Source organism: Penaeus vannamei, chromosome 40 (assembly GCF_042767895.1).
Source record: "Penaeus vannamei isolate JL-2024 chromosome 40, ASM4276789v1, whole genome shotgun sequence".
In the NCBI taxonomy this organism is placed as follows: domain Eukaryota; kingdom Metazoa; phylum Arthropoda; class Malacostraca; order Decapoda; family Penaeidae; genus Penaeus; species Penaeus vannamei.
Window position 1 is genome coordinate 16,833,773 of NC_091588.1, and position 25,000 is coordinate 16,858,772.

The 25,000-nt window shown below is 56.7% G+C and overlaps 2 protein-coding genes across 2 annotated transcripts; one reads left to right on the forward strand and one right to left on the reverse strand.

Annotated features, from left to right (window-relative positions):
- Positions 1-1,136: 1,136 nt before the first annotated feature.
- On the forward strand, positions 1,137-13,812 carry LOC138860259 (collagen alpha-1(I) chain-like). Its single transcript, XM_070117458.1, has 9 exons — positions 1,137-1,142; positions 2,701-2,931; positions 3,013-3,327; positions 5,195-5,491; positions 5,537-5,780; positions 8,505-8,986; positions 10,212-10,448; positions 10,532-10,755; positions 13,536-13,812. Exons 1-9 carry the CDS (start codon positions 1,137-1,139, stop codon positions 13,810-13,812), a joined length of 2,313 nt encoding a protein of 770 aa, XP_069973559.1.
- A 111-nt stretch (positions 13,813-13,923) lies between these two features.
- Positions 13,924-16,019, reverse strand: LOC138860260 (bile salt-activated lipase-like). Its single transcript, XM_070117459.1, has 2 exons — positions 15,731-16,019; positions 13,924-14,441 (listed from the first exon to the last, which is right to left on the reverse strand). Exons 1-2 carry the CDS (start codon positions 16,017-16,019, stop codon positions 13,924-13,926), a joined length of 807 nt encoding a protein of 268 aa, XP_069973560.1.
- Positions 16,020-25,000: the final 8,981 nt, after the last annotated feature.

The following is a 25,000-nucleotide window of genomic DNA, read 5'->3' on the forward strand; positions in this document are numbered from 1 at the left end:
AAAGAAAAAAAAGTGGTGGGGGATGAGAGGGGAAACTGAGAGAAGAGGAATACAAGAAAAGAAAATTGAGAAAATGAGAGAGGTGACCGAAGGAAGAGAAGAAGAGAGAAAAAAAAAACTCAATAAGAAGGTGAATAAAGTAAGGGAAGAAGACGAGAAAAAAGGAGAAAATGAGAGGAGAGACCGAAGGTAGAGAAGAAGAGAAAGAAAAAAAAAAAACTCAATAAGAAGGGAAATAAAGGGAAGGGAAGAAGACGAGAACAATGAGGGAAAGAGAGGGGAGAATGAAGGCAGAGAAGATGAGAAAAGAAGAAAAAAAGCCCTTTGGCATCATCATCGTGTGTGTGTACATACAAACATACATGCATACATATATATATATATATATATATATATATATATATATATATATATATATATATATATATATATATATATATATATATATATATATATATATATATATATATATATATATATATATATATATATATATATATATATACCTAACCTAACCTAACCCACACACACACACGCACACGCACACACACCCACACACACACACACGCATACGCACACACACACACACACACACACACACACACACACACACACACACACATGCACACATATATATACATTCATATGTATATATGTCACCATCATTATAATCCTCTTCATCATCATCATCATCATTATCATTCTTGATATCATAATTACCATCTTTACTGGTATTTCAGAAATAGAAGGTATAGAGAAAGAAGAGTATGAAAATGAAAAGATGAAGTAAATAAACAATTGGAAGAAGATGTAGAAGGAAAAAGGAAGAAAAGGAAAAGCAGTAATGATAACGATGATATTAACGATGATGATAATGATAGTAATAATAATAATAATGCTAACATTAATAATCACAATAAGGATCATAACCATAATTATTATCGTGATCATAATCATAAGAGTAATGATAGTAATCGTTATTATTATCATTATTATTGTCATCATCATTGTAATAGTAATAAAGATATCATATATTATGTATAATAATGATATGATATATCATTGCTATAAGTAATAGAAGAAGAAGAAGGAAGAGGAAGAAGAAGATGAGAAAGCGGAAAAGGAGGTGAGAAAAAATGAAGGTAAAGCAAAAATATGAAAGATAAAGAAAAAAAAATGCAAACAAAAGAGAAATATAAAACGCGAAGACAGAAACATTTCGAACTGTTTCCCAGAATTATACAAGTGGAGACGAAAATAATTCCAAAACCTTTGATAGGTTATCGCCATTAAACACGAGAAAAAGACAAGGGACGGGGGAAATATGATGGAAATTGGAGAAGAAGGGAAACCCAGGTTAAAGGAAGTCAAGGGGAAAGCGCAATAAAAGAGGGAGAGGGAAGGGTATTGAAAGGAAAAGGGTAAAAAAGAAGAGAAGAGAGGCGAAAGTTTTACACGAAAAGGAATTATAAGAATGAGGATGAGAGCTCAGGAAGCGAAGGGGAAAGGCAAAAGATGATGTTTCGAGGAGAGGAAGAGGGAGAGATAGAAATAGAAAGGTGCATGTATATATAGAGAAGTAGATGGAGAGACAGATAAACCAAGACAAAGATAAAGAGAGAAAGAGAGAGAGAGAGAAAGAGAGAGATAACTGATAGGTGTAAGAGAGAAAGAGGAGGACAAAAGAAAGAGGAAGAGAGACAAACAGACAGAAGGAGAAAAGATAGATTGTGATGCACAGTCAGGAATGTTCGTTCAGGTATCTTCATCCACCATAATATCAAAAATAACAAAAGAAATGATGATACTGATGATAATAATAAAAACAACAACAATAATAATGATGATGATAATAATAATGATAATGATAATAATAATAATAATAATAATAATAACAATAATAATAATAATAATAATAATAATAATAATAATAATAATAATGATAATAATAATAATAATAATGATAGTGATAATGATAATGTTAATGACAATGATAATGATAATAATAATAAGGATGATAATCATAGTGATAATGACAAAATAAAAGTAATGATAATACTAATGATAATGCCAAAATAATAGTAATGATAATACTAATGATAATGATAGCAATGATGATAGTATTAGCAATGATGATGATAATAAAAGTGATTATAATAATGATAATAATAATGGCAAAATTGTCTTTGATAATGATTATGTTAATGATAATATTGATAGAAATAATGATGAAATGATAATGATAATAATAATAATAATATTAAAAATGATGATAATGATTAAAGCATAATGATAATAACTATAATAATAATAATAAAAGCAATAATAATAAATAATGATGATGATAATGATAATGATAAAGATAATGATAACAAAACGTAATAACAATAATAATAATAAAGATAATAATAATAATAATAATAATAATAATAATAATAATAATAATAATAATAATAATAATAATAATAATAATAATAATAATAATAATAATAATAACAAAAATAATAATAAAAATAATAAAAGTAATAATAATGATAATAATGATTATCAGTGACCCTATTGCCTTGGCGGAGATCTAGATATTATCATTATTAAAGCTAGTATCATTAATATGCTTTAATCGTTAATATCATCAGTGTCATTATAATCACAAACAAGCATTAATATCACATCATCATCATTGTCATCACAACTGGTAAGGCGAGAGCGCAGAAGGGAGGCACAGGCCCGGAGGCGAGATGGCAGAAGGGAGGCACAGGCCCGAAGGCGAGAGCCCAGAAGGGAGGCACAAGCCCGAAGGCGAGACCGAAGAAGGGAGGCAAAGGCCCGGAGGCGAGAGCGCAGAAGGGAGGCACAGGCCCGGAGGCGAAAGCGCAGAAGGGAGGCACAGGCCCGGAGGAGAGAGCGCAGAAGGGAGGCACAGGCCCGGAGGCGAGATGGCAGAAGGGAGGCACAGGCCCGAAGGCGAGAGCGCATAAGGGAGGCACAGGCCCGGAGGCGAGATCGTAGAAGGGAGGCACAGGCCCGGACGCGACAGCGCAGAAGGGAGACACAGGCCCGGAGGCGAGAGCGCAGAAGGGAGGCACAGGCCCGAAGGCGAGAGCCCAGAAGGGAGGCACAAGCCCGAAGGCGAGATCGCAGAAGGGAGGCACAGGCCCGGACGCGACAGCGCAGAAGGGAGGCACAGGCCCGGAGGCGAGAGCGCAGACGGGAGGCACAGGCCCGGAGGCGAGAGCGCAGAAGGGAGGCACAGGCCCGAAGGCGAGAGCCCAGAAGGGAGGCACAGGCCCGGAGGCGAGATCGCAGAAGGGAGGCACAGGCCCGGAGGCGAGAGCGCAGAAGGGAGGCACACGCCCGGAGGCGAGAGCGCAGAAGGGAGGCACAGGCCCAGAGGCGAGATCGCAGAAGGGAGGCACAGGCCCGGAGGCGAGAGCGCAGAAGGGAGGCACAGGCCCGGAGGCGAGATCGCAGAAGGGAGGCACAGGCCCGGAGGCGAGAGCGCAGAAGGGAGGCACAGGCCCAGAGGCGATATCGCAGAAGGGAGGCACAGGCCCGGAGGCGAGAGCGCAGAAGGGAGGCTCAGGCCCGGAGGCGAGAGAGCAGAGGGGAGGCACAGGCCCGGAGGCGAAACCGAAGAAGGGAGGCAAAGGCCCGGAGGCGAGAGCGCAGAAGGGAGGCACAGGCCCGGAGGCGAGAGCGCAGAAGGGAGGCACAGGCCCGGAGGAAAGAGCGCAGAAGGGAGGCACAGGCCCGGAGGCGAGATGGCAGAAGGGAGGCACAGGCCCGGAGGCGAGATCGCAGAAGGGAGGCACAGGCCCGGAGGCGAGATGGCAGAAGGGAGGCACAGGCGCGGAGGCGAGATCGCAGAAGGGAGACACAGGCCCGGAGGCGAGAGCGCAGAAGGGAGGCACAGGCCCGGAGGCGAGAGCGCAGAAGGGAGGCACAGGTCCGGAGGCGAGATGGCAGAAGGGAGGCACAGGCCCGGAGGAGAGAGCGCAGAAGGGAGGCACAGGCCCGGAGGAGAGAGCGCAGAAGGGAGGCACAGGCCCGGAGGCGAGAGCGCAGAAGGGAGGCACAGGCCCGGAGGCGAGAGCGCAGAAGGGAGGCACAGGCCCGGAGGCGAGAGCGCAGAAGGGAGGCACAGGCCCGGAGGTTAGAGCACAGAAGGGAGGCACAGGCCCGGAGGCGAGAGCGCAGAAGGGAGGCACAGGCCCGGAGGCGAGAGTGCAGAAGGGAGGCACAGGCCCGGAGGCGACAGCGCAGAAAGGAGGCACAGGCCCGGAGGCGAGAGCGCAGAAGGGAGGCACAGGCCCGGAGGCGAGAGCGCAGAAGGGAGGCACAGGCCCGGAGGCGAGATGGCAGAAGGGAGGCACAGGCCCGGAGGCGAGAGCGAAGAAGGGAGGCACAGGCCCAGAGGCGAGATCGCAGAAGGGAGGCACAGGCCCGGAGGCGACAGCGCAGAAGGGAGGCACAGGCCCGGAGGCGAGAGCGAAGAAGGGAGGCACAGGCCCGGAGGCGAGATGGCAGAAGGGAGGTACAGGCCCGGAGGCGAGAGCGCAGAAGGGAGGCACAGGCCCGGAGGCGAGAGCGCAGAAGGGAGGCACAGGCCCGGAGGAAAGAGCGCAGAAGGGAGGCACAGGCCCGGAGGCGAGATGGCAGAAGGGAGGCACAGGCCCGGAGGCGAGAGCGCAGAAGGGAGGCACAGGCCCGGAGGCGAGAGCGCAGAAGGGAGGCACAGGCCCGGAAGCGAGATCACAGAAAGGAGGCACAGGCCCGGAGGCGAGATGGCAGAAGGGAGGCACAGGCCCGGAGGCGAGAGCGAAGAAGGGAGGCACAGGCCCAGAGGCGAGATCGCAGAAGGGAGGCACAGGCCCGGAGGCGACAGCGCAGAAGGGAGGCACAGGCCCGGAGGCGACAGCGCAGAAGGGAGGCGCAGGCACGGAGGCGAGAGCGAAGAAAGGAGGCACAGGTCCGGATGCGAGAGCGCAGAAGGGAGGAACAGGCCCGGAGGCGAGAGCGCAGAAGGGAGGCGCAGACACGGAGGCGAGAGCACAGAAGGGTGGCACAGGCCCGGAGGCGAGAGCGCAGAAGGGAGGCACAGGCCCAGAGGCGAGAGCGCAGAAGGGATGCGAGAGCGCAGAAGGGAGGCTCAGGCCCGGAGGCGAGAGCGCAGAAGGGGGGCACAGGCCCGGAGGCGAGAGTGCAGAAGGGAGGCACAGGCCCGGAGGCGAGAGCGCAGAAGGGAGGCACAGGTCCGGAGGCGAGATCACAGAAAGGAGGCACAGGCCCGGAGGCGACAGCGCAGAAGGGAGGCATAGGCCCGGAGGCGAGAGCGCAGAAGGGAGGTACAGGCCCGGAGACGACAGCACAGAAGGGAGGCACAAGCCCAGGGGCGAGAGCGCAGAAGGGAAGCTCAGACCCGGAGGAGAGATCGCAGAAGGGAGGCACAGGCCCGGAGGCGAGAGCGCAGAAGGGAGGCACACGCCCGGAGGCGAGAGCGCAGAAGGGAGGCACAGGCCCGGAGGCGAGATCGCAGAAGGGAGGCACAGGCCCGGAGGCGAGAGCGCAGAAGGGAGGCACAGACCCGGAGGCGAGAGTGCAGAAGGGAGGCACAGACCCGGAGGCGAGATCGCAGAAAGGAGGCACAGGCCCGGAGGCGAGATGGCAGAAGGGAGGCACAGGTCCGGAGGCGAGAGCGCAGAAAGGAGGCTCAGGCCCGGAGACGAGAGCGCAGAAGGGAGGCACAGGCCCGGAGGCGAGAGCGCAGAAGGGAGGCACATGTCCGGAGGCGAGAGCGCAGAAGGGAGGCACAGGCCCGGAGGCGAGAGCGCAGAAGGGAGGCACAGGCCCGGAGGCGAGATCGCAGAAGGGAGGCACAGGCCCGGAGGCAAGAGCGCAGAAGGAAGGCACAGGCACGGAGGCGAGAGCGAAGAAGGGAGGCGAGAGCGCAGAAAGGAGGCACAGGCCCGGAGGCGAGATCGCAGAAGGGAGGCACAGGCCCGGAGGCGAGAGCGCAGAAGGGAGGCACAGGCCCGGAGGCGAGAGCGCAGAAGGGAGGCGAGAGCGCTAAGGGAGGCGAGAGCGCAGAAGGGAGGCACAGGCCCGGAGGCGACAGCGCAGAAGGGGGGCACAGGCCCGGAGGCGAGATCGCAGAAAGGAGGCACAGGCCCGGAGGCGAAGCGAGAGCGCAGAAGAGAGGCTCAGGCCCGGAGGCGAGAGCGCAGAAGGGAAGCATAGGCCCGGAGGCGAAAGCGCAGAAGGGAGGCGAGAGCAGAGAAGGGAGGCGAGAGCGCAGAAGGGAGGCGAGAGCGCAGAAGGGAGGAGAGAGCGCAGAAGGGAGGCACAGGCCCGGAGGCGAGAACGCAGAAGGGAGGCACAGGCCCGGAGGCGAGAGCGCAGAAGGGAGGCACAGGCCCGGAGGCGAGAACGCAGAAGGGAGGCACAGGCCCGGAGGCGAGAGCGCAGAAGGGAGGCACAGGCCCGGAGGCAAGATCGCAGAAAGGAGGCACAGGTCCGGAGGCGAGAGCGCAGAAGGGAGGCACAGGCCCGGAGGCGACAGCGCAGAAAGGAGGCACAGGCCCGGAGGCGAGAGCGCAGAAGGGAGGCGAGAGCGCAGAAGGGAGGCGAGAGCGCAGAAGGGAGGCGAGAGCGCAGAAGGGAGGCAAAGGCCCGGAGGCGAGAGCGCAGAAGGGAAGCACAGGCCCGGAGGCGAGAGCGCAAAAGGGAAGCACAGGCCCGGAGGCGAGAGCAAAGAAGAGAGGCACAGGCCCGGAGGCGAGAGCGCAGAAGGGAGGCACAGGCCCGGAGGCGACAGCGCAGAAGGGAGGCACAGGCCCGGAGGCGAGATCGTAGAAGGGAGGCACAGGCCCGGAGGCGAGATCGCAGAAGGGAGGCACAGGCCCAGAGGCGAGGCGAGAGCGCAGAAGGGAACCTCAGGCCCGGAGGCGAGAGCGCAGAAGGGAGGCACAGGCCCGGAGGCGAGAGCGCAGAAGGGAGGCACAGGCCCGGAGGCGAGATCGTAGAAGGGAGGCACAGGCCCGGAGGCGAGATCGCAGAAGGGAGGCACAGGCCCGGAGGCGAGAGCGCAGAAGGGAGGCACAGGCCCGGAGGTTAGACCGCAGAAGGGAGGCACAGGCCCGGAGGCGATAGCGCAGAAGGAAGGCACAGGCCCGGAGGCGACAGCGCAGAAGAGAGGCACAGGCCCGGAGGCGAGATCGCAGAAAGGAGGCACAGGCCCGGAGGTTAGAGCACAGAAGGGAGGCACAGGCCCGGAGGCGAGAGCGCAGAAGGGAGGCACAGGCCCGGAGGCGAGAGCGCAGAAGGGAGGCACAGGCCCGGAGGCGACAGCGCAGAAAGGAGGCACAGGCCCGGAGGCGAGAGCGCAGAAGGGAGGCACAGGCCCGGAGGCGAGAGCGCAGAAGGGAGGCACAGGCCCGGGAGAGCGCAGAAGGGAGGCACAGGCCCGGAGGCGAGAGCGCAGAAGGGAGGCACAGGCCCGGAGGCGAGAGCGCAGAAGGGAGGCACAGGCCCGGAGGCGAGAGCGCAGAAGGGAGGCACAGGCCCGGAGGCGAGAGCGCAGAAGGGAGGCACAGGCCCGGAGGCGAGATCGCAGAAGGGAGGCACAGGCCCGGAGGCGAGAGCGCAGAAGGGAGGCACAGGCCCGGAGGCGAGAGCGCAGAAGGGAGGCACAGGCCCGGAGGCGAGAGCGCAGAAGGGAGGCACAGGCCCGGAGGCGAGATCGCAGAAAGGAGGCACAGACCCGGAGGCGAGAGCGCAGAAGGGAGGCACAGGCCCGGAGGCGACAGCGCAGAAGAGAGGCACAGGCCCGGAGGCGAGAGCGCAGAAGGGAGGCACAGGCCCGGAGGCGAGATCGCAGAAAGGAGGCACAGGCCCGGAGGCGAGAGCGCAGAAGGGAGGCACAGGCCCGGAGGCGAGAGCGCAGAAGGGAGGCACAGGCCCGGAGGCGTGAACGCAGAAGGGAGGCACAGGCACAGGCAGAGCCGAGAGCGAGGCGAGAGCACAGAAGGGAGGCACAGGCCCGGAGGCGAGAGCGCAGAAGGGAGGCACAGGCCCGGAGGCGAGAGCGCAGAAGGGAGGCACAGGCCCGGAGGCGATATCGTAGAAGGGAGGCACAGGCCCGGAGGCGAGAGCGCAGAAGGGAGGCACATGTCCGGAGGCGAGAGCGCAGAAGGGAGGCACAGGCCCGGAGGCGAGAGCGCAGAAGGGAGGCACAGGCCCGGAGGCGAGATCGCAGAAGGGAGGCACAGGCCCGGAGGCGAGAGCGCAGAAGGGAGGCACAGGTCCGGAGGCGAGAGCGCAGAAGGGAGGCACAGGCCCGGAGGCGAGATCGCAGAAGGGAGGCACAGGCCCGGAGGCGAGGCGAGAGCGCAGAAGGGAGGCACAGGCCCGGAGGCGAGAGCGCAGAAGGGAGGCACAGGCCCGGAGGCGAGATCGTAGAAGGGAGGCACAGGCCCGGAGGTTGAGATCGCAGAAGTGAGGCACAGGCCCGGAGGCGAGAGCGCAGAAGGGAGGCGCGAGAGCGCAGAAGGGTGGCGAGAGCGCAAAAGGGAGGCACAGGCCCGGAGGCGAGAGTACAGAAAGGAGTCATAGGTCCGGAGGCGACAGCGCAGAAGGGAGGCACAGGCCCGGAGGCGAGATCGCAGAAAGGAGGCACAGGCCCGGAGGCGACAGCGCAGAGAGGAGGCACAGGCCCGGAGGCGAGGCGAGAGCGCAGAAGGGAGGCACAGGCGCGGAGGCGAGATCGCAGAAGGGAGACACAGGCCCGGAGGCGAGATCGCAGAAGGGAGGCACAGGCCCGGAGGCAAGAGCGCAGAAGGAAGGCACAGGCTCGGAGGCGAGAGCGAAGAAGGGAAGCACAGGCCCGGAGGCGAGATCGCAGAAGGGAGGCACAGGCCCGGAGGCGAGATGGCAGAAGGGAGGCACAGGCCCGGACGCGACAGCGCAGAGAGGAGGCACAGGCCCGGAGGCGAGGCGAGAGCGCAGAAGGGAGGCACAGGCGCGGAGGCGAGATCGCAGAAGGGAGACACAGGCCCGGAGGCGAGATCGCAGAAGGGAGGCACAGGCCCGGAGGCGAGATCGCAGAAGGGAGGCACAGGCCCGGAGGCGACAGCGCAGAAGGGAGGCACAGGCCCGGAGGCGAGAGCGCAGAAGGGAGGCACAGGCCCGGAGGCGAGATCGCAGAAAGGAGGCACAGGCCTGGAGGCGACAGCGCAGAAGGGAGGCACAGGCCGGGAGGCGAGAGCGCAGAAGGGAGGCGAGAGCGCAGAAGGGAGGCGAGAGCGCAGAAGGGAGGCGAGAGCGCAAAAGAGAGGCACAGGCCCGGAGGCGAGAGCGCAGAAGGGAGGCACAGGCCCGGAGGCGAGATCGCAGAAAGGAGGCACAGGCCCGGAGGCGAGGCGAGAGCGCAGAAGGGAGGCACAGGCCAGGAGGCGAGATCGCAGAAGGGAGGCACAGGCCCGGAGGCGAGAGCTCAGAAGGGAAGCTCAGGCCCGGAGGCGAGATCGCAGAAGGGAGGCACAGGCCCGGAGGCGAGAACGCAGAAGGGAGGCACAGACTCGGAGGCGAGATCGCAGAAGGGAGGCACAGGCCCGGAGGCAAGAGCGCAGAAGGGAGGCACACGCCCGGAGGCGAGAGCGCAGAAGGGAGGCACAGGGCCGGAGGCGAGAGCGCAGAAGGGAGGCACAGGTCCGGAGGCGAGAGCGCAGAAGGGAGGCACAGGCCCGGAGGCGAGAGCGCAGAAAGGAGGCACAGGCCCGGAGGCGACAGCGCAGAAGGGAGGCGAGAGCGCAGAAGGGAGGCAAAGGCCCGGAGGCGAGAGCGCAGAAGGGAAGCACAGGCCCGGAGGCGAGAGCGCAAAAGGGAAGCACAGGCCCGTAGGCGAGAGCAAAGAAGAGAGGCACAGGCCCGGAGGCGAGAGAGCAGAAGGGAGGCACAGGCCCGGAGGCGACAGCGCAGAAGGGAGGCACAGGCCCGGAGGCGAGATCGTAGAAGGGAGGCACAGGCCCGGAGGCGAGATCGCAGAAGTGAGGCACAGGCCCGGAGGCGAGGCGAGAGCGCAGAAGGGAACCTCAGGCCCGGAGGCGAGAGCGCAGAAGGGAGGCACAGGCCCGGAGGCGAGATCGCAGAAGGGAGGTAGAGGCCCGGAGGCGAGAGCGTATAAGGGAGGCACAGGCCCGGAGGCGAGATTGTAGAAGGGAGGCACAGGCCAGGAGGCGAGAGCGCAAAAGGGAGGCACAGGCCCGGAGGTTAGACCGCAGAAGGGAGGCACAGGCCCGGAGGCGAGAGCGCAGAAGGGAGGCACAGGCCCGGAGGCGAGAGCGCAGAAGGGAGGCGAGAGCGCAAAAGGGAGGCACAGGCCGGAGGCGAGATCTCAGAAGGGAGGCACAGGCCCGGAGGCGACAGCGCAGAAAGGAGGCACAGGCCCGGAGGCGAGGCGAGAGCGCAGAAGGGAGGCACGGGCCCGGAGGCGAGATCGCAGAAGGGAGGCACAGGCCCGGAGACGACAGCGCAGAAGGGAGGCACAGGCCCGGAGGCGAGATCGCAGAAGGGAGGTACAGGCCCGGAGACGACAGCGCAGAAGGGAGGCACAAGCCCAGAGGCGAGATCGCAGAAGGGAAGCTCAGACCCGGAGGCGAGATCGCAGAAGGGAGGCACAGGCCCGGAGGCGAGAGCGCAGAAGGGAAGCACAGGCCCAGAGGCGAAAGCGCAGAAGGGAGGCGAGAGCGCAGAAGGGAGGTGAGAGCGCAGAAGGGAGGAGAGAGCGCAAAAGAGAGGCACAGGCCCGGAGGCGAGAGCGCAGAAGGGAGGCACAGGCCCGGAGGCGAGATCGCAGAAAGGAGGCACAGGCCCGGAGGCGAGGCGAGAGCGCAGAAGGGAGGCACAGGCCAGGAGGCGAGATCGCAGAAGGGAGGCACAGGCCCGGAGGCGAGAGCTCAGAAGGGAGGCACAGACTCGGAGGCGAGATCGCAGAAGGGAGGCACAGGCCCGGAGGCAAGAGCGCAGAAGGGAGGCACACGCCCGGAGGCGAGAGCGCAGAAGGGAGGCACAGGCCCGGAGGCGAGAGCGCAGAAGGGAGGCACAGGCCCGGAGGCGAGAGCGCAGAAGGGAGGCACAGGCCCGGAGGCGACAGCGCAGAAAGGAGGCACAGGCCCGGAGGCGAGAGCGCAGAAGGGAGGCGAGATCGCAGAAGGGAGGCACAGGCCCGGAGGCGAGATCGCAGAAGGGAGGCACAGGCCCGGAGACGACAGCGCAGAAGGGAGGCACAGGCCCGGAGGCGAGAGCGCAGAAGGGAGGCACAGGCCCGGAGGCGAGAGCGCAGAAGGGAGGCACAGGCCCGGAGGCGTGAACGCAGAAGGGAGGAACAGGCCCGGAGGCGAGAGCGCAGAAGGGAGGCACAGGCCCGGAGGCGAAAGCGCAGAAGGGAGGCGAGAGCGCAGAAGGGAGGCGAGAGCGCAGAAGGGAGGCTCAGGCCCGGAGGCGAGAGCGCAGAAGGGAAGCAGAGGCCCGGAGGCGAGAGCGAAGAAGGGAGGCACAGGCCCGGAGGCGAGATCGCAGAAGGGAGGCACAGGTCCGGAGGCGAGAGCGCAGAAGGGAGGCACAGGCCCGGAGGCGAGATCGCAGAAGGGAGGCACAGGCCCGGAGGCGAGAGCGCAGAAGGGAGGCACAGGCCCGGAGGCGAGAGCGCAGAAGGGAGGCACAGGCCCGGAGGCGAGAGCGCAGAAGGGAGGCACAGGCCCGGAGGCGAGATCGCAGAAGGGAGGCACAGGCCCGGAGGCGAGAGCTCAGAAGGGAAGCTCAGGCCCGGAGGCGAGATCGCAGAAGGGAGGCACAGGCCCGGAGGCGAGAACGCAGAAGGGAGGCACAGACTCGGAGGCGAGATCGCAGAAGGGAGGCACAGGCCCGGAGGCAAGAGCGCAGAAGGGAGGCACACGCCCGGAGGCGAGAGCACAGAAGGGAGGCACAGGGCCGGAGGCGAGAGCGCAGAAGGGAGGCACAGACCCGGAGGCGAGATGGCAGAAGGGAGGCACAGGCCCGGAGGCGAGAGCGCTGAAGGGAGGCACAGGCCCGGAGGCGAGATCGCAGAAGGGAGGCTCAGGCCCGGAGGCGACAGCGCAGAAGGGAGGCACAGGCCCGGAGGCGAGAGCGCAGAAGGGAGGCACAGGCCCGGAGGCGAGATCGAAAAAGGGAGGCACAGGCCCGGAGGCGACAGCGTAGTAGGGAGGCACAGGCCTGGAGGCGATATCGCAGAAGAGAGGCACAGGCCCGGAGGCGAGAGCGCAGAAGGGAGGCACAGACCCGGAGCGAAGTGCACAGAAAGGAGGCTCAGGCCCGGAGGCGAGAGTGCAGTAGGGAGGCACAGGCCCGGAGGCGAGATCGCAGAAGGGAGGCACAGGCCCGGAGGCGAGAGCGCAGAAGGGAGGCACAGGCCCGGAAGCGAGAGCGCAGAAGGGAGGCATAGGCCCGGAGGCGAGAGCGCAGAAAGGAGGCACAGGGCCGGAGGCGAGGCGAGAGCGCAGAAGGGAGGCTCAGACCCGGAGGCGAGAGCGCAGAAGGGAGGCACAGGCCCGGAGGCGAGATGGCAGAAGGGAGGTACAGTCCCGGAGGCGAGATCGCAGAAGGGAGGTACAGGCACGGAGGCGAGAGCGCAGAAGGGAGGAACAGCCCCGGAGGCGTTATTGCAGAAGGGAGGCACAGGCCCGGAGGCGAGATCGCAGAAAGAAGGCACAGGCCCGGAGGCGAGAGCGCAGAAGGAAGGCACAGGCCCGGAGGCGAAAGCGCAGAAAGGAGGCACAGGCCCGGAGGCGAAAGCGCAGAAGGGAGGCACAGGCCCGGAGGCGAGAGCGCAGAAGCGAGGCACAGGCTCGGAGGCGAGATCTCAGAAAGGAGGCACAGGCCCGGAGGCGAGAGCGCTGAAGAGAGGCACAGGCCCGGAGGCGAAAGCGCAGAAGGGAGGCGAGAGCGCAGAAGGGAGGCACAGGCCCGGAGGCGACAGCGCTGAAGGGAGGCACAGGCCCGGAGGCGAGAGCGCAGAAGGGAGGCACAGGCCCGGAGGCGAGAGCGCAGAAGGGAGGCACAGGCCCGGAGGCGAGATCGCAGAAGGGAGGCACAGGCCCGGAGGCGACAGCGCAGAAGGGGGGCATAGGCCTGGAGGCGAGAGCGCTGAAGAGAGGCACAGTCCCGGAGGCGAAAGCGCAGAAGGGAGGCGAGAGCGCAGAAGGGAGGCACAGGCCCGGAGGCGACAGCGCTGAAGGGAGGCACAGGCCTGGAGGCGAGACCGCAGAAGGGAGGCACAGGCCCGGAGGCGAGAGCACAGAAGGGAGGCACAGGCCCGGAAGCGAGAGCGCAGAAGGGAGGCACAGTCCCGGAGGCGAGAGCGCAGAAGGGAGGCACAGGCTCGGAGGCGAGATCGCAGAAGGGAGGCTCAGGCCCGGAGGCGAGAGCGCAGAATGGAGGCACAGGCCCGGAGGCGAGAGCGCAGAAGGGAGGCACAGTCTCGGAGGCGAGATCGCAGAAAGGAGGCACAGGTCCGGAGGCGAGAGCGCAAAAGGGAGACACAGGCCCGGAGGCGACAGCGCAGAAGGGAGGCACAGGGCCGGAGGCGAGGCGAGAGAGCAGAATGGAGGCACAGGCCCTGAGGCGGGAGCGCAGAAGGGAAGCACAGGCCCGGAGGCGAGATCGCAGAAGGGAGGCACAGGCCCGGAGGCGAAAGCGCAGAAGGGAGGCGAGAGCGCAGAAGGGAGGCGAGAGCGCAGAAGGGAGGCGAGAGCGCAGAATGGAGGCAAGAGCGCATAAGTGAGGCACAGGCCCGGAGGCGAGAGCGCAGAAGGGAAGCACAGGCCCGGAGGCGAGATCGCAGAAAGGAGGCACAGACCCGGAGGCGAGGCGAGAGCGCAGAAGGGAGGCTCAGGCCCGGAGGCGAGAGCGCAGAAGGGAGGCACAGGCCCGGAGGCGAAAGCGCAGAAGGGAGGCGAGAGCGCAGAAGGGAGGTACAGGCCCGGAGACGACAGCGCAGAAGGGAGGCACAAGCCCGGAGGCGAGATCGCAGAAGGGAAGCTCACACCCGGAGGCGAGAGCGCAGAAGGGAGGCACAGGCCCGGAGGCGAGATCGCAGAAGGGAGGCACAGGCCCGGAGGCGACAGCGTAGAAGGGAGGCACAGGCCCGGAGGTTAGAGCGCAGAAGGGAGGCACAGGCCCGGAGGCGATAGCGCATAAGGGAGGCACAGGCCCGGAGGCGACAGCGCAGAAGAGAGGCACAGGCCCGGAGGCGAGGCGAGAGCGCAGAAGGGAGGCATAGGCCCGGAGGCGAGATCGCAGAAGGGAGGCACAGGCCCGGAGGCGAGATCGCAGAAGGGAGGTACAGGCCCGGAGACGACAGCGCAGAAGGGAGGCACAAGCCCAGAGGCGAGAGCGCAGAAGGGAAGCTCAGACCCGGAGGCGAGATCGCAGAAGGGAGGCACAGGCCCGGAGGCGACAGCGCAGAAGGGAGGCACAGGCCCAGAGGCGAGAGCGCAGAAGGGAGGCGAGAGCGCAGAAGGAAGGTGAGAGCGCAGAAGGGAGGAGAGAGCGCAGAAGGGAGGCACAGGCCCGGAGGCGAGAGCGCAAAAGGGAGGCACAGGCCCGGAGGCGAGATCCCAGAAAGGAGGCACAGGCCTGGAGGCGAGATCGCAGAAGGGAGGCACAGGCCCGGAGGCGAGATCGCAGAAGGGAGGCACAGGCCAGGAGGCGAGAGCGCCGAAAGGAGGCACAGGCTCGGAGGCGAGATCGCAGAAGGGAGGCACAGGCCCGGAGGCGACAGCGCAGAAGGGAGGCACACGCCCGGAGGCGATATAGCAGAAAGGAGGCACAGGCCCGGAGGCGAGAGCGCAGAAAGGAGGCGTAGACCCGGAGGCGAGAGCGCAGAAGGGAGGCACAGGCCCGGAGGCGACAGCGCAGAAGGGAGGCACACGCCCGGAGGCGAGATCGCAGAAGGGAGGCACAGGTTCGGAGGCGAGATCGCAGAAAGGAGCCACAGGCCCGGAGGCGAGAGCGCAGAAAGGAGGCATAGACCCGGAGGCGAGAGCGCAGAAGGGAGGCACAGGCCCGGAGGCGAGATCGCAGAAGGGAGGCACAGGCCCGGAGGCGAGAGCGCAGAAAGGAGGCACAGACCCGGAGGCGAGAGCGCAGAAGGGAGGCACAGGCCCGGAGGCGAGATCGCAGAAGGGAGGCACAGGCCCGGAGGCGAGAGTGCAGTAGGGAGGCACAGGCCCGGAGGCGAGATCGCAGAAGGGAGGCACAGGCCCGGAGGCGAGATCGCAGAAGGGAGGCACAGGCCCGGAGGCGAGAGCGCAGAAGGGAGGCACAGACCCGGAGGCGAGAGCGCAGAAGGGAGGCACAGGCCCAGAGGCGAGAGCGCAGAAGGGAGGCACAGGCCCGGAGGCGAGATCGCAGAAGGGAGGCACAGGCCCGGAGGCGAGATCGCAGAAGGGAGGCACAGGCCCGGAGGCGAGATCGCAGAAGGGAGGCACAGGCCCGGAGGCGAGATCGCAGAAGGGAGGCTCAGGCCCGGAGGCGAGAGCGCAGAAGGGAGGCACAGGCCCGGAGGCGAGAGCGTAGAAGGGAGGCACAGGCCCGGAGGCGAGAGCGCAGAAGGGAGGCACAGGCCCGGAGGCGAGATCGCAGAAGGGAGGCACAGGCCCGGAGGCGAGAGCGCAGAAGGGAGGCACAGGCCCGCAGGCGAGATCGCAGAAGGGAGGCACAGGCCCGGAGGCGAGAGCGCAGAAGGGAGGCACAGGCTCGGAGGCAAGATCGCAGAAGGGAGGCACAGGCCCGGAGGCGAGAGCGCAGAAAGTAGGCACAGGCCCGGAGGCGAGAGTGCAGTAGGGAGGCACAGGCCCGGAGGCGAGATCGCAGAAGGGAGGCACAGGCCCGGACGCGAGAGCGCAGGAGGGAGGCACATGCCCGAAGGCGAGAGCGCAGAAGGGAGGCACAGGCCCGGAAGCGAGAGCGCAGAAGGGAGGCATAGGTCCGGAGGCGAGAGCGCAGAAAGGAGGCACAGGGCCGGAGGCGAGGCGAGAGCGCAGAAGGGAGGCTCAGACCCGGAGGCGAGAGCGCAGAAGGGAGGCACAGGCCCGGAGGCGAGAGCGCAGAAGGGAGGCACAGGCTCGGAGGCGAGATCGCAGAAAGGAGCCACAGGCTCGGAGGCGAGATCGCAGAAAGGAGGCACAGGCCCGGAGGCGAGAGCGCAGAAAGGAAGCACAGACCCGGAGGCGAGAGCGCAGAAGGGAGGCACAGGCCCGGAGGCGAGAGCGCAGAAGGGAGGCACAGGCCCGGAGGCGAGAGCGCAGAAGGGAGGCACAGGCTCGGAGGCGAGATCGCAGAAGGGAGGCACAGGCCCGGAGGCGAGAGCGCAGAAAGTAGGCACAGGCCCGGAGGCGAGAGTGCAGTAGGGAGGCACAGGCCCGGAGGCGAGATCGCAGAAGGGAGGCACAGGCCCGGAGGCGAGAGCGCAGAAGGGAGGCACAAGCCCGAAGGCGAGAGCGCAGAAGGGAGGCACAGGCCCGGAGGCGAGATCGCAGAAGGGAGGCACAGGCCCGGAGGCGAGATCGCAGAAGGGAGGCACAGGCCCGGACGCGACAGCGCAGAAGGGAGGCACAGACCCGGAAGCGAGAGCGCAGAAGGGAGGCACAGGCCCAGAGGCGAGAGCGCAGAAGGGAGGCACAGGCCCGGAGGCGAGATCGCAGAAGGGAGGCACAGGCCCGGAGGCGAGATCGCAGAAGGGAGGCACAGGCCCGGAGGCGAGATCGCAGAAGGGAGGCACAGGCCCGGAGGAGAGAGCGCAGAAGGGAGGCACAGGCCCGGAGGCGAGAGCGCAGAAGGGAGGCACAGGCCCGGAGGCGAGAGCGCAGAAGGGAGGCACAGGCCCGGAGGCGAGATCGCAGAAGGGAGGCACAGGCCCGGAGGCGAGAGCGCAGAAGGGAGGCACAGGCCCGCAGGCGAGATCGCAGAAGGGAGGCACAGGCCCGGAGGCGAGAGCGCAGAAGAGAGGCACAGGCTCGGAGGCGAGATCGCAGAAGGGAGGCACAGGCCCGGAGGCGAGAGCGCAGAAAGTAGGCACAGGCCCGGAGGCGAGAGTGCAGTAGGGAGGCACAGGCCCGGAGGCGAGATCGCAGAAGGGAGGCACAGGCCCGGAGGCGAGAGCGCAGGAGGGAGGCACAAGCCCGAAGGCGAGAGCGCAGAAGGGAGGCACAGGCCCGGAAGCGAGAGCGCAGAAGGGAGGCATAGGTCCGGAGGCGAGAGCGCAGAAAGGAGGCACAGGGCCGGAGGCGAGGCGAGAGCGCAGAAGGGAGGCTCAGACCCGGAGGCGAGAGCGCAGAAGGGAGGCACAGGCCCGGAGGCGAGAGTACAGAAAGGAGTCATAGGCCCGGAGGCGAGAGCGCAGAAGGGAGGCACAGGCTCGGAGGCGAGATCGCAGAAGGGAGCCACAGGCCCGGAGGCGAGAGCGCAGAAAGGAAGCACAGACCCGGAGGCGAGAGCGCAGAAGGGAGGCACAGGCCCGCAGGCGAGAGCGCAGAAGGGAGGCACAGGCCCAGAGGCGAGATCGCAGAAGGGAGGCACAGGCTCGGAGGCGAGATCGCAGAAGGGAGGCACAGGCCCGGAGGCGAGAGCGCAGAAAGTAGGCACAGGCCCGGAGGCGAGAGTGCAGTAGGGAGGCACAGGCCCGGAGGCGAGATCGCAGAAGGGAGGCACAAGCCCGGAGGCGAGAGCGCAGGAGGGAGGCACAGGCCCGGAAGCGAGAGCGCAGAAGGGAGGCATAGGTCCGGAGGCGAGAGCGCAGAAAGGAGGCACAGGGCCGGAGGCGAGGCGAGAGCGCAGAAGGGAGGCTCAGACCCGGAGGCGAGAGCGCAGAAGGGAGGCACAGGCCCGGAGGCAAGATGGCAGAAGGGAGGTACAGGCCCGGAGGCGAGATCGCAGAAGGGAGGTACAGGCACGGAGGCGAGAGCGCAGAAGGGAGGCACAGGCCCGGAGGTGAGATCGCAGAAGGGAGGCACAGGCTCGGAGGCGAGATCGCAGAAAGGAGGCACAGGCCCGGAGGCGAGAGCGCAGAAGGAAGGCACAGGCCCGGAGGCGAAAGCGCAGAAGGGAGGCACAGGCCCGGAGGCGAGATCGCAGAAGGGAGGCACAGGCTCGGAGGCGAGATCTCAGAAAGGAGCCACAGGCCCGGAGGCGAGAACGCAGAAGGGAGGCACAGGCCCGGAGGCGAGAGCGCAGAAGGGAGGCACAGGCCCGGAGGGGAGAGCGCAGAAGGGAGGCACAGGCCCGGAGGCGAGAGCGCAGAAGGGAGGCACAGGCCCGGAGGCGAGATCGCAGAAGGGAGGCACAGGCCCGGAGGCGAGAGCGCAGAAGGGAGGCACAGACCCGGAGGCGAGAGCGCAGAAGGGAGGCACAGGCCCAGAGGCGAGAGCGCAGAAGGGAGGCACAGGCCCGGAGGCGAGATCGCAGAAGGGAGGCACAGGCCCGGAGGCGAGATCGCAGAAGGGAGGCACAGGCCCGGAGGCGAGATCGCAGAAGGGAGGCACAGGCCCGGAGGCGAGATCGCAGAAGGGAGGCACAGGCCCGGAGGCGAGAGCGCAGAAGGGAGGCACAGGCCCGGAGGCGAGAGCGCAGAAGGGAGGCACAGGCCCGGAGGCGAGAGCGCAGAAGGGAGGCACAGGCCCGGAGGCGAGATCGCAGAAGGGAGGCACAGGCCCGGAGGCGAGATCGCAGAAGGGAGGCACAGGCCCGGAGGCGAGAGCGCAGAAGGGAGGCACAGGCCCGGAGACGAGATCGCAGAAGGGAGGCACAGGCTCGGAGGCGAGATGGCAGAAGGGAGGCACAGGCCCGGAGGCGAGAGCGCAGAAGGGAGGCACAGGCCCGGAGGCGAAAGCGCAGAAGGGAGGCACAGGCCCTGAGGCGAGAGCGCAGAAGGGAGGCGAGAGCGCAGAAGGGAGGCACAGGCCCGGAGACGAGAGCGCAGAAGGGAGGCACAGGCTCGGAGGCGAGATCGCAGAAAGGAGGCACAGGCCCGGAGGCGAGAGCGCAGAAGGGAGGCACAGGCTCGGAGGCGAGATGGCGGAAGGGAGGCACAGGCCCGGAGGCGAGAGCGCAGAAGGGAGGCACAGGCCCGGAGGCGAGAGCGCAGAAGGTTTGAACAGGCCCGGAGGCGAGAGCGCAGAAGGGAGGCACAGGCTCGGAGGCGAGATCCCAGAAAGGAGGCACAGGCCCGGAGGCGAGAGCGCAGAAGGGAGGCACAGGCCCGGAGACGAGAGCGCAGAAGGGAGGCACAGGCTCGGAGGCGAGATCGCAGAAGGGAGGCACAGGCCCGGAGGCGAAAGCGCAGAAGGGAGGCACAGGCCCGGAGGCGACAGCGCAGAAGGGAGGCACAGGCCCGGAGGCGGCAGCGCAGAAGGGAGGCAGAGGCCCGGAGGCGAGATCGCAGAAGGGGGGCACAGGCTCGGAGGCGAGATCGCAGAAGGGAGGCATAGGCCCGGAGGCGAGAGCGCAGAAGGGAGGCGAGAGCGCAGAAGGGAGGCACAGGCCCGGAGGCGAGAGCGCAGAAGGGAGGCACAGGCCCGGAGGCGAGAGCGCAGAAGGGAGGCGAGAGCGCAGAAGGGAGGCACAGGCCCGGAGGCGACAGCGCAGAAGGGAGGCACAGGCCCGGAGGCGAGATTGCAGAAGGGGGGCACAGGCCCGGAGGCGAGATTGCAGAAGGGCGGCACAGGCCCGGAGGCGAGATCGCAGAAGGGAGGCACAGGCCCGGAGGCGAGATCGCAGAAGGGAGGCACAGGCTCGGAGGCGAGAGTTGCTTCGTCTTTTTTCGCAAGAGACGACGCAGCAGCAGGAGTGAGATTGTCTAGAGCCTTCTAGGAATGGTCGCGGGAGGTCTCGCAAGGGAGGTTATTTAGGTGTTTTCGAGAAGATGCTGTACATGTATACTCACAAATATATACATATGTAGGTTCATGTATACATTTACATACATACATACATATATATATGAATATATATATATATATATATATATATATATATATATATATATATATATATATATATATATATAAAAGCATATATATACATAAATACATCTGTATATACAAATGTATATACACACACACACACTTACATATATATACATATGCATCTTGCATACACATGCACAAAACACGAACACAGGCATACGCGTATATCCACACACACGCACACATATATAGAGAGATATAAATGTATATATGCGCGCGCTCGCGCACACACACAAACACACACACACACACACACACACACACACACACACACACACAAACCTACCAAAGTAACCACAGCCTGAAGACGCGCGCACATATCCCCCGCAAATCCCCTTCGCGCCAGCTTCCTTGTTGCACGCTCCTTGTGGCAGTATCTCACATTCGGCTTGATCCATCTCAAGCAAGGGAATCGCGCGAAAATGATCCGCCTTGGTAAAGGATCAACTTCAAATTGCACATAGCACTGAGTTCGCGGATGCCTCGAGAGAATGATGTTGTTGCCTCTTTAAAGACTCTTTTCGTTTCGATCAGATCCACAAAAGAGTGTCTCTGATTCATTGCTTACAAGGACAGGTGCTTAGGACGGAGGTACGAAACATTCTGGAAAAAACAGAGATTGATGGGGAGGGCACGAAGTTGGTTAAATACATGAGATCAAAAGGAGAAACGGGTCATTTGTTGTACCAGTGATGATAGTGATGGGGCGATGGTGATATGGTAGGGTTGATAATCACCATCATGAACACAAACATAGTAATGTGTATACAATGATGAATAAGAGATAATAAGAGGTAATGCTAATAATGTTAAAGGAATGATGATATTGTTAATTATCATTAACCTTACTATACTACTAGTAGTAGTAGTTAGCTAGTTTATTAGTTGTTTGGGTAGCAGGATAGCACAAAACGTCATGGACAGTAGTGTGTCTCAACCCAACTTCAGGTCCGTGCTCTCCCACCAGCGATGGCGCAGTCGCCGAGAGCGGGGATCCAGTCTCGTACTTTAAACGCCGTCGCCTCGAACTAGCCCCCAACTAGCGATATGTTATTGGAACCTGAGTGGCGGTGATAATGATAATGATTAAAATGATAATAACAGTATTAATGATGATAATGACACCAATAATGATGGTAATGATAGTAACTATTATAATGAGACTCATTACAATAATGATGGTGATCATAAATCACAATAACAACTATAAGGATTATAAATTTGATGATGAAAATGATGGTGATTTTTATTACAAAAATAATAACAATGATACTGTTAATTATCATAATAATGATGATGAATGTGATGATGATGATGCTATTACTGACGATGATAATGATAACATTGATAATAGTAACAACAACAAGAAGCGCAACAGTAATGATAATAATAAAGTAATAATGATGATAATACTGATAATAAAATAATTACAACTATGATAACAATTATGATAATAATGATAACAGTAATTATAATAATGATGATAATAATATCAACGATAATGATAATAATGATGATAATAACAATATCATTATTTCAACAATGATATTGCTGATGATAATGATAATCATAACAATAACGATAATCATAACAATAATGATAATCATAATAATGATAACAATACTAATAATGATGTCAATTGTAATGATAATGATGGTAATAATGATAGTAATAATAACAATAATGAAAGACTTAATGATGACATCGACGTTAACAATAATAATAATAATAATGACAATGTTAATAAATGTAATAATAATGAGCAAAATAATGATAATAACAACAAAAGTAATGATGGTATCTGTCTGTCTATTTATCTATCACATCTGTCTCCCTCTTACGCGCCCCCCCCTCCCCCCTCTGGGCTTCTCCCCCGTCTTTCCCTCCTTCTCTCCTGCCTTTCCTTTACCTTTTCCTTCTATTTTCGCTCTCTTCCTCGACCTGCTTCCCGAAGTTAGATGTTTGGCCATTCAGGTCTCCTTTCACGAACCCCTTAATTCGGTTCACTTGTTTGGCCCCGTCGGATGGCTTCACTTTTTACCCCTTTTTTCTTCCTCTTTTCTCTTCTTTTCTCCGCTACTCTTCTTTTTGGAATATTTTTCTTTCGTTCTGTGTTGTGTTTATTTAGGTATTTTCCTTTTGTTGTGGGATGAATTGACTCTTGTCGGAGTTGCACTAATGAATGAGGAGCTAGTTTGCATGCATGTGTTTGCGGTTCATATTTGTGTAACGTGTGTACTCGCACGCGCGCTCACTTGTGCGTGTGTCAATGTGCGTTTTAAGAGGCAAGCATATTCTCTTAAAACATCATTCCAAAACCATGCAGATTATGACTCTCCCCCCCCTCCCCTGTTCATACAATTAATTAGGAACACTGCATGTATTATATTATGCGCAAACTCGTAGTCCGTCTGCCTGTTCACATATCGCCCCTCCCCCATAAAAGAATAAAAAAATAATGATACAAAAAAAAACTGTTTAGCGCATATTTTGATAAAGTGCTGCACAAGGCGAGGTACAAGAAAAAGATTAGAAAAACATACAAAAATAAGAAGCAGGGAGAAATAGCAGAAAAAGACGCACAGAGATGCCTACAACTGTAAGCTTGCACATTAAAAAAAATCTACAAGAGACTAATATACTGACACTAAGGTGCATTTCTTGCTTTTCTGTTTTTGGGGTGTATTAGTGATACTCACCTTGTGGGTACATTCTCGAATTTTATGTGCGTAAAATAACAGGAGAAGGGTAATACAAAACACGTTTTTCAATTACATTTATCGTTGATTTTATTATTGCCGTTGTTATTATTATTTAAGACATTCTTATATCTATGTTCTTATTCTTATTTTCTTCTTCTCCTCCTTCTTATTCATAATATTATTATGGTTATTATTATTGTTATTTCATCTTTATAATTACAATTAGCATCAACGTTTTCATTATTCTTATGATCATTTATATTAGCACCATCGTTTTCATCATTCTCATGATCATTTATAGCATCATCATTATTGCTGCTGTTATAATTATTATTGTAATTATCATCAATCTATAATTTTTGTTGTTGTAGTTATAATTAGTAACATCATTACTATCATAATCATCATCTTCATTATCATTATTTTCATTGTTATTATTATAATCGTTATTATTATTATTGTTATTATCACTACTATTATTATTATCATTATTATCATTTTTTATCTTTATTGTAATTATTTTATTGTAATTATTTTATCTTTTGTAATTGTTACCATAGATGCTATCATTATTATCATGATGATGATTATTATTGTTATCATTATCATTATTACTATTATTATTACTATTATCCTTATCCTTATCATCTTTATTATTATTATTATTATTATTATTATTATTATTATTATTATTATTATTATTATTATTATTATTATTATTATTATTATTGTTATAGTTATTATTATTATTATTATTATTATTACTGTTATTATTATTACTATTATCATCATTGCCATCATTATCATTATGATAATGATATTAGTAATAGTATTAGCAATGATGATAATTAAAAGATATCAATGATAATATTAACAACAACAATAACAACAGTAATGATAATGATTATCATTAGTTTTTATCATTATTATCATTGTTATAATTACCATTGTTATTATTATTACTGTTATTATAATTATAATAATCATTATTATTATCATTATTGTTATTATTATTATCATCATCATTATTATAATAACTGTCATTTTCATTCTCACCATCATTCTTACTTTTATTATCCTTAGTATTATCATTGTCATCATAATTTTAATTATTTTTCTAATATTAATAAAAATAACAATAGAAATAGTATTAGTAAAAATAATAGTTATAATCATTACTACTACTATTGTTATCATTTTCATCATTATAATCAAAATTGTTATTATCGTTTGCATTAATGTTATAATTACCATTCTTATGTTCATCATATATGTTACTATTATCATTATAGTTGCTGATGTTGATATCACTCTTATCATTATTACTATCTCATTTCAAGTATCATTATTGTAGTCATAATTAACACCATTATCATAATTATTATCATCATCACTGTCATCATCATCATTAACATCCTTGTTATCATTATCATTATTTTAATTATCATCATAATCAATATAACAATAATAAAAGCGATAATGATGATGATAAGGACGAAAATGTTAATAATAAATATTGTCATTGTTATCTTTATTGTTTTTGTTATTCTTGTTGTTGTTGCAGTTATCATTACTTATTTCTATTATAAATGCAATTGACTTTACTATTACTATTATAGTGATAGTGATGTTGATAATCATAGTGATTATGATGCCAATTATAACGATAATAATAATGATGATAATAATAATAATTATAATAATAATAATAATAATAATAATAACAATGATAATAAAAATGATAATAATATTGATAATGCTAATAATAATGATAATAATAATAATTATTATCATTATTATTATCATTATCATTATTACTATTATTGCTATCATTACACGTCTGCATTGTAGTTCGTAATTTAATGAATAAGTCCAGCAGTTCGACGGTTGGTTTATCTCTTTGATAGCAACCAGTCCTCAAGAGAGCACAATGACAGACTCCCAGATCGTTCGAGCCTATGGGCCGGTCTGTTGAAAATGCGCGAGGCCCGACCCAATGGACATACATAAACATAGATTTAAATGCATGTGTATCACCCTAGACATTCGTATCCATCTAATATATAGCTAAATAAGCATGTATCTATCAGATAAATATATAAATATGCATTTATTGCTGTGCATATGCATTATTTATATCTGGATATGCATTGGGACGGGCCTCGCACGATTTTAACAAATCGACCATTTGTCTCGGTGGCAGCGGAAACCTGTCATATACAAAACATTTGTTAAAGAATT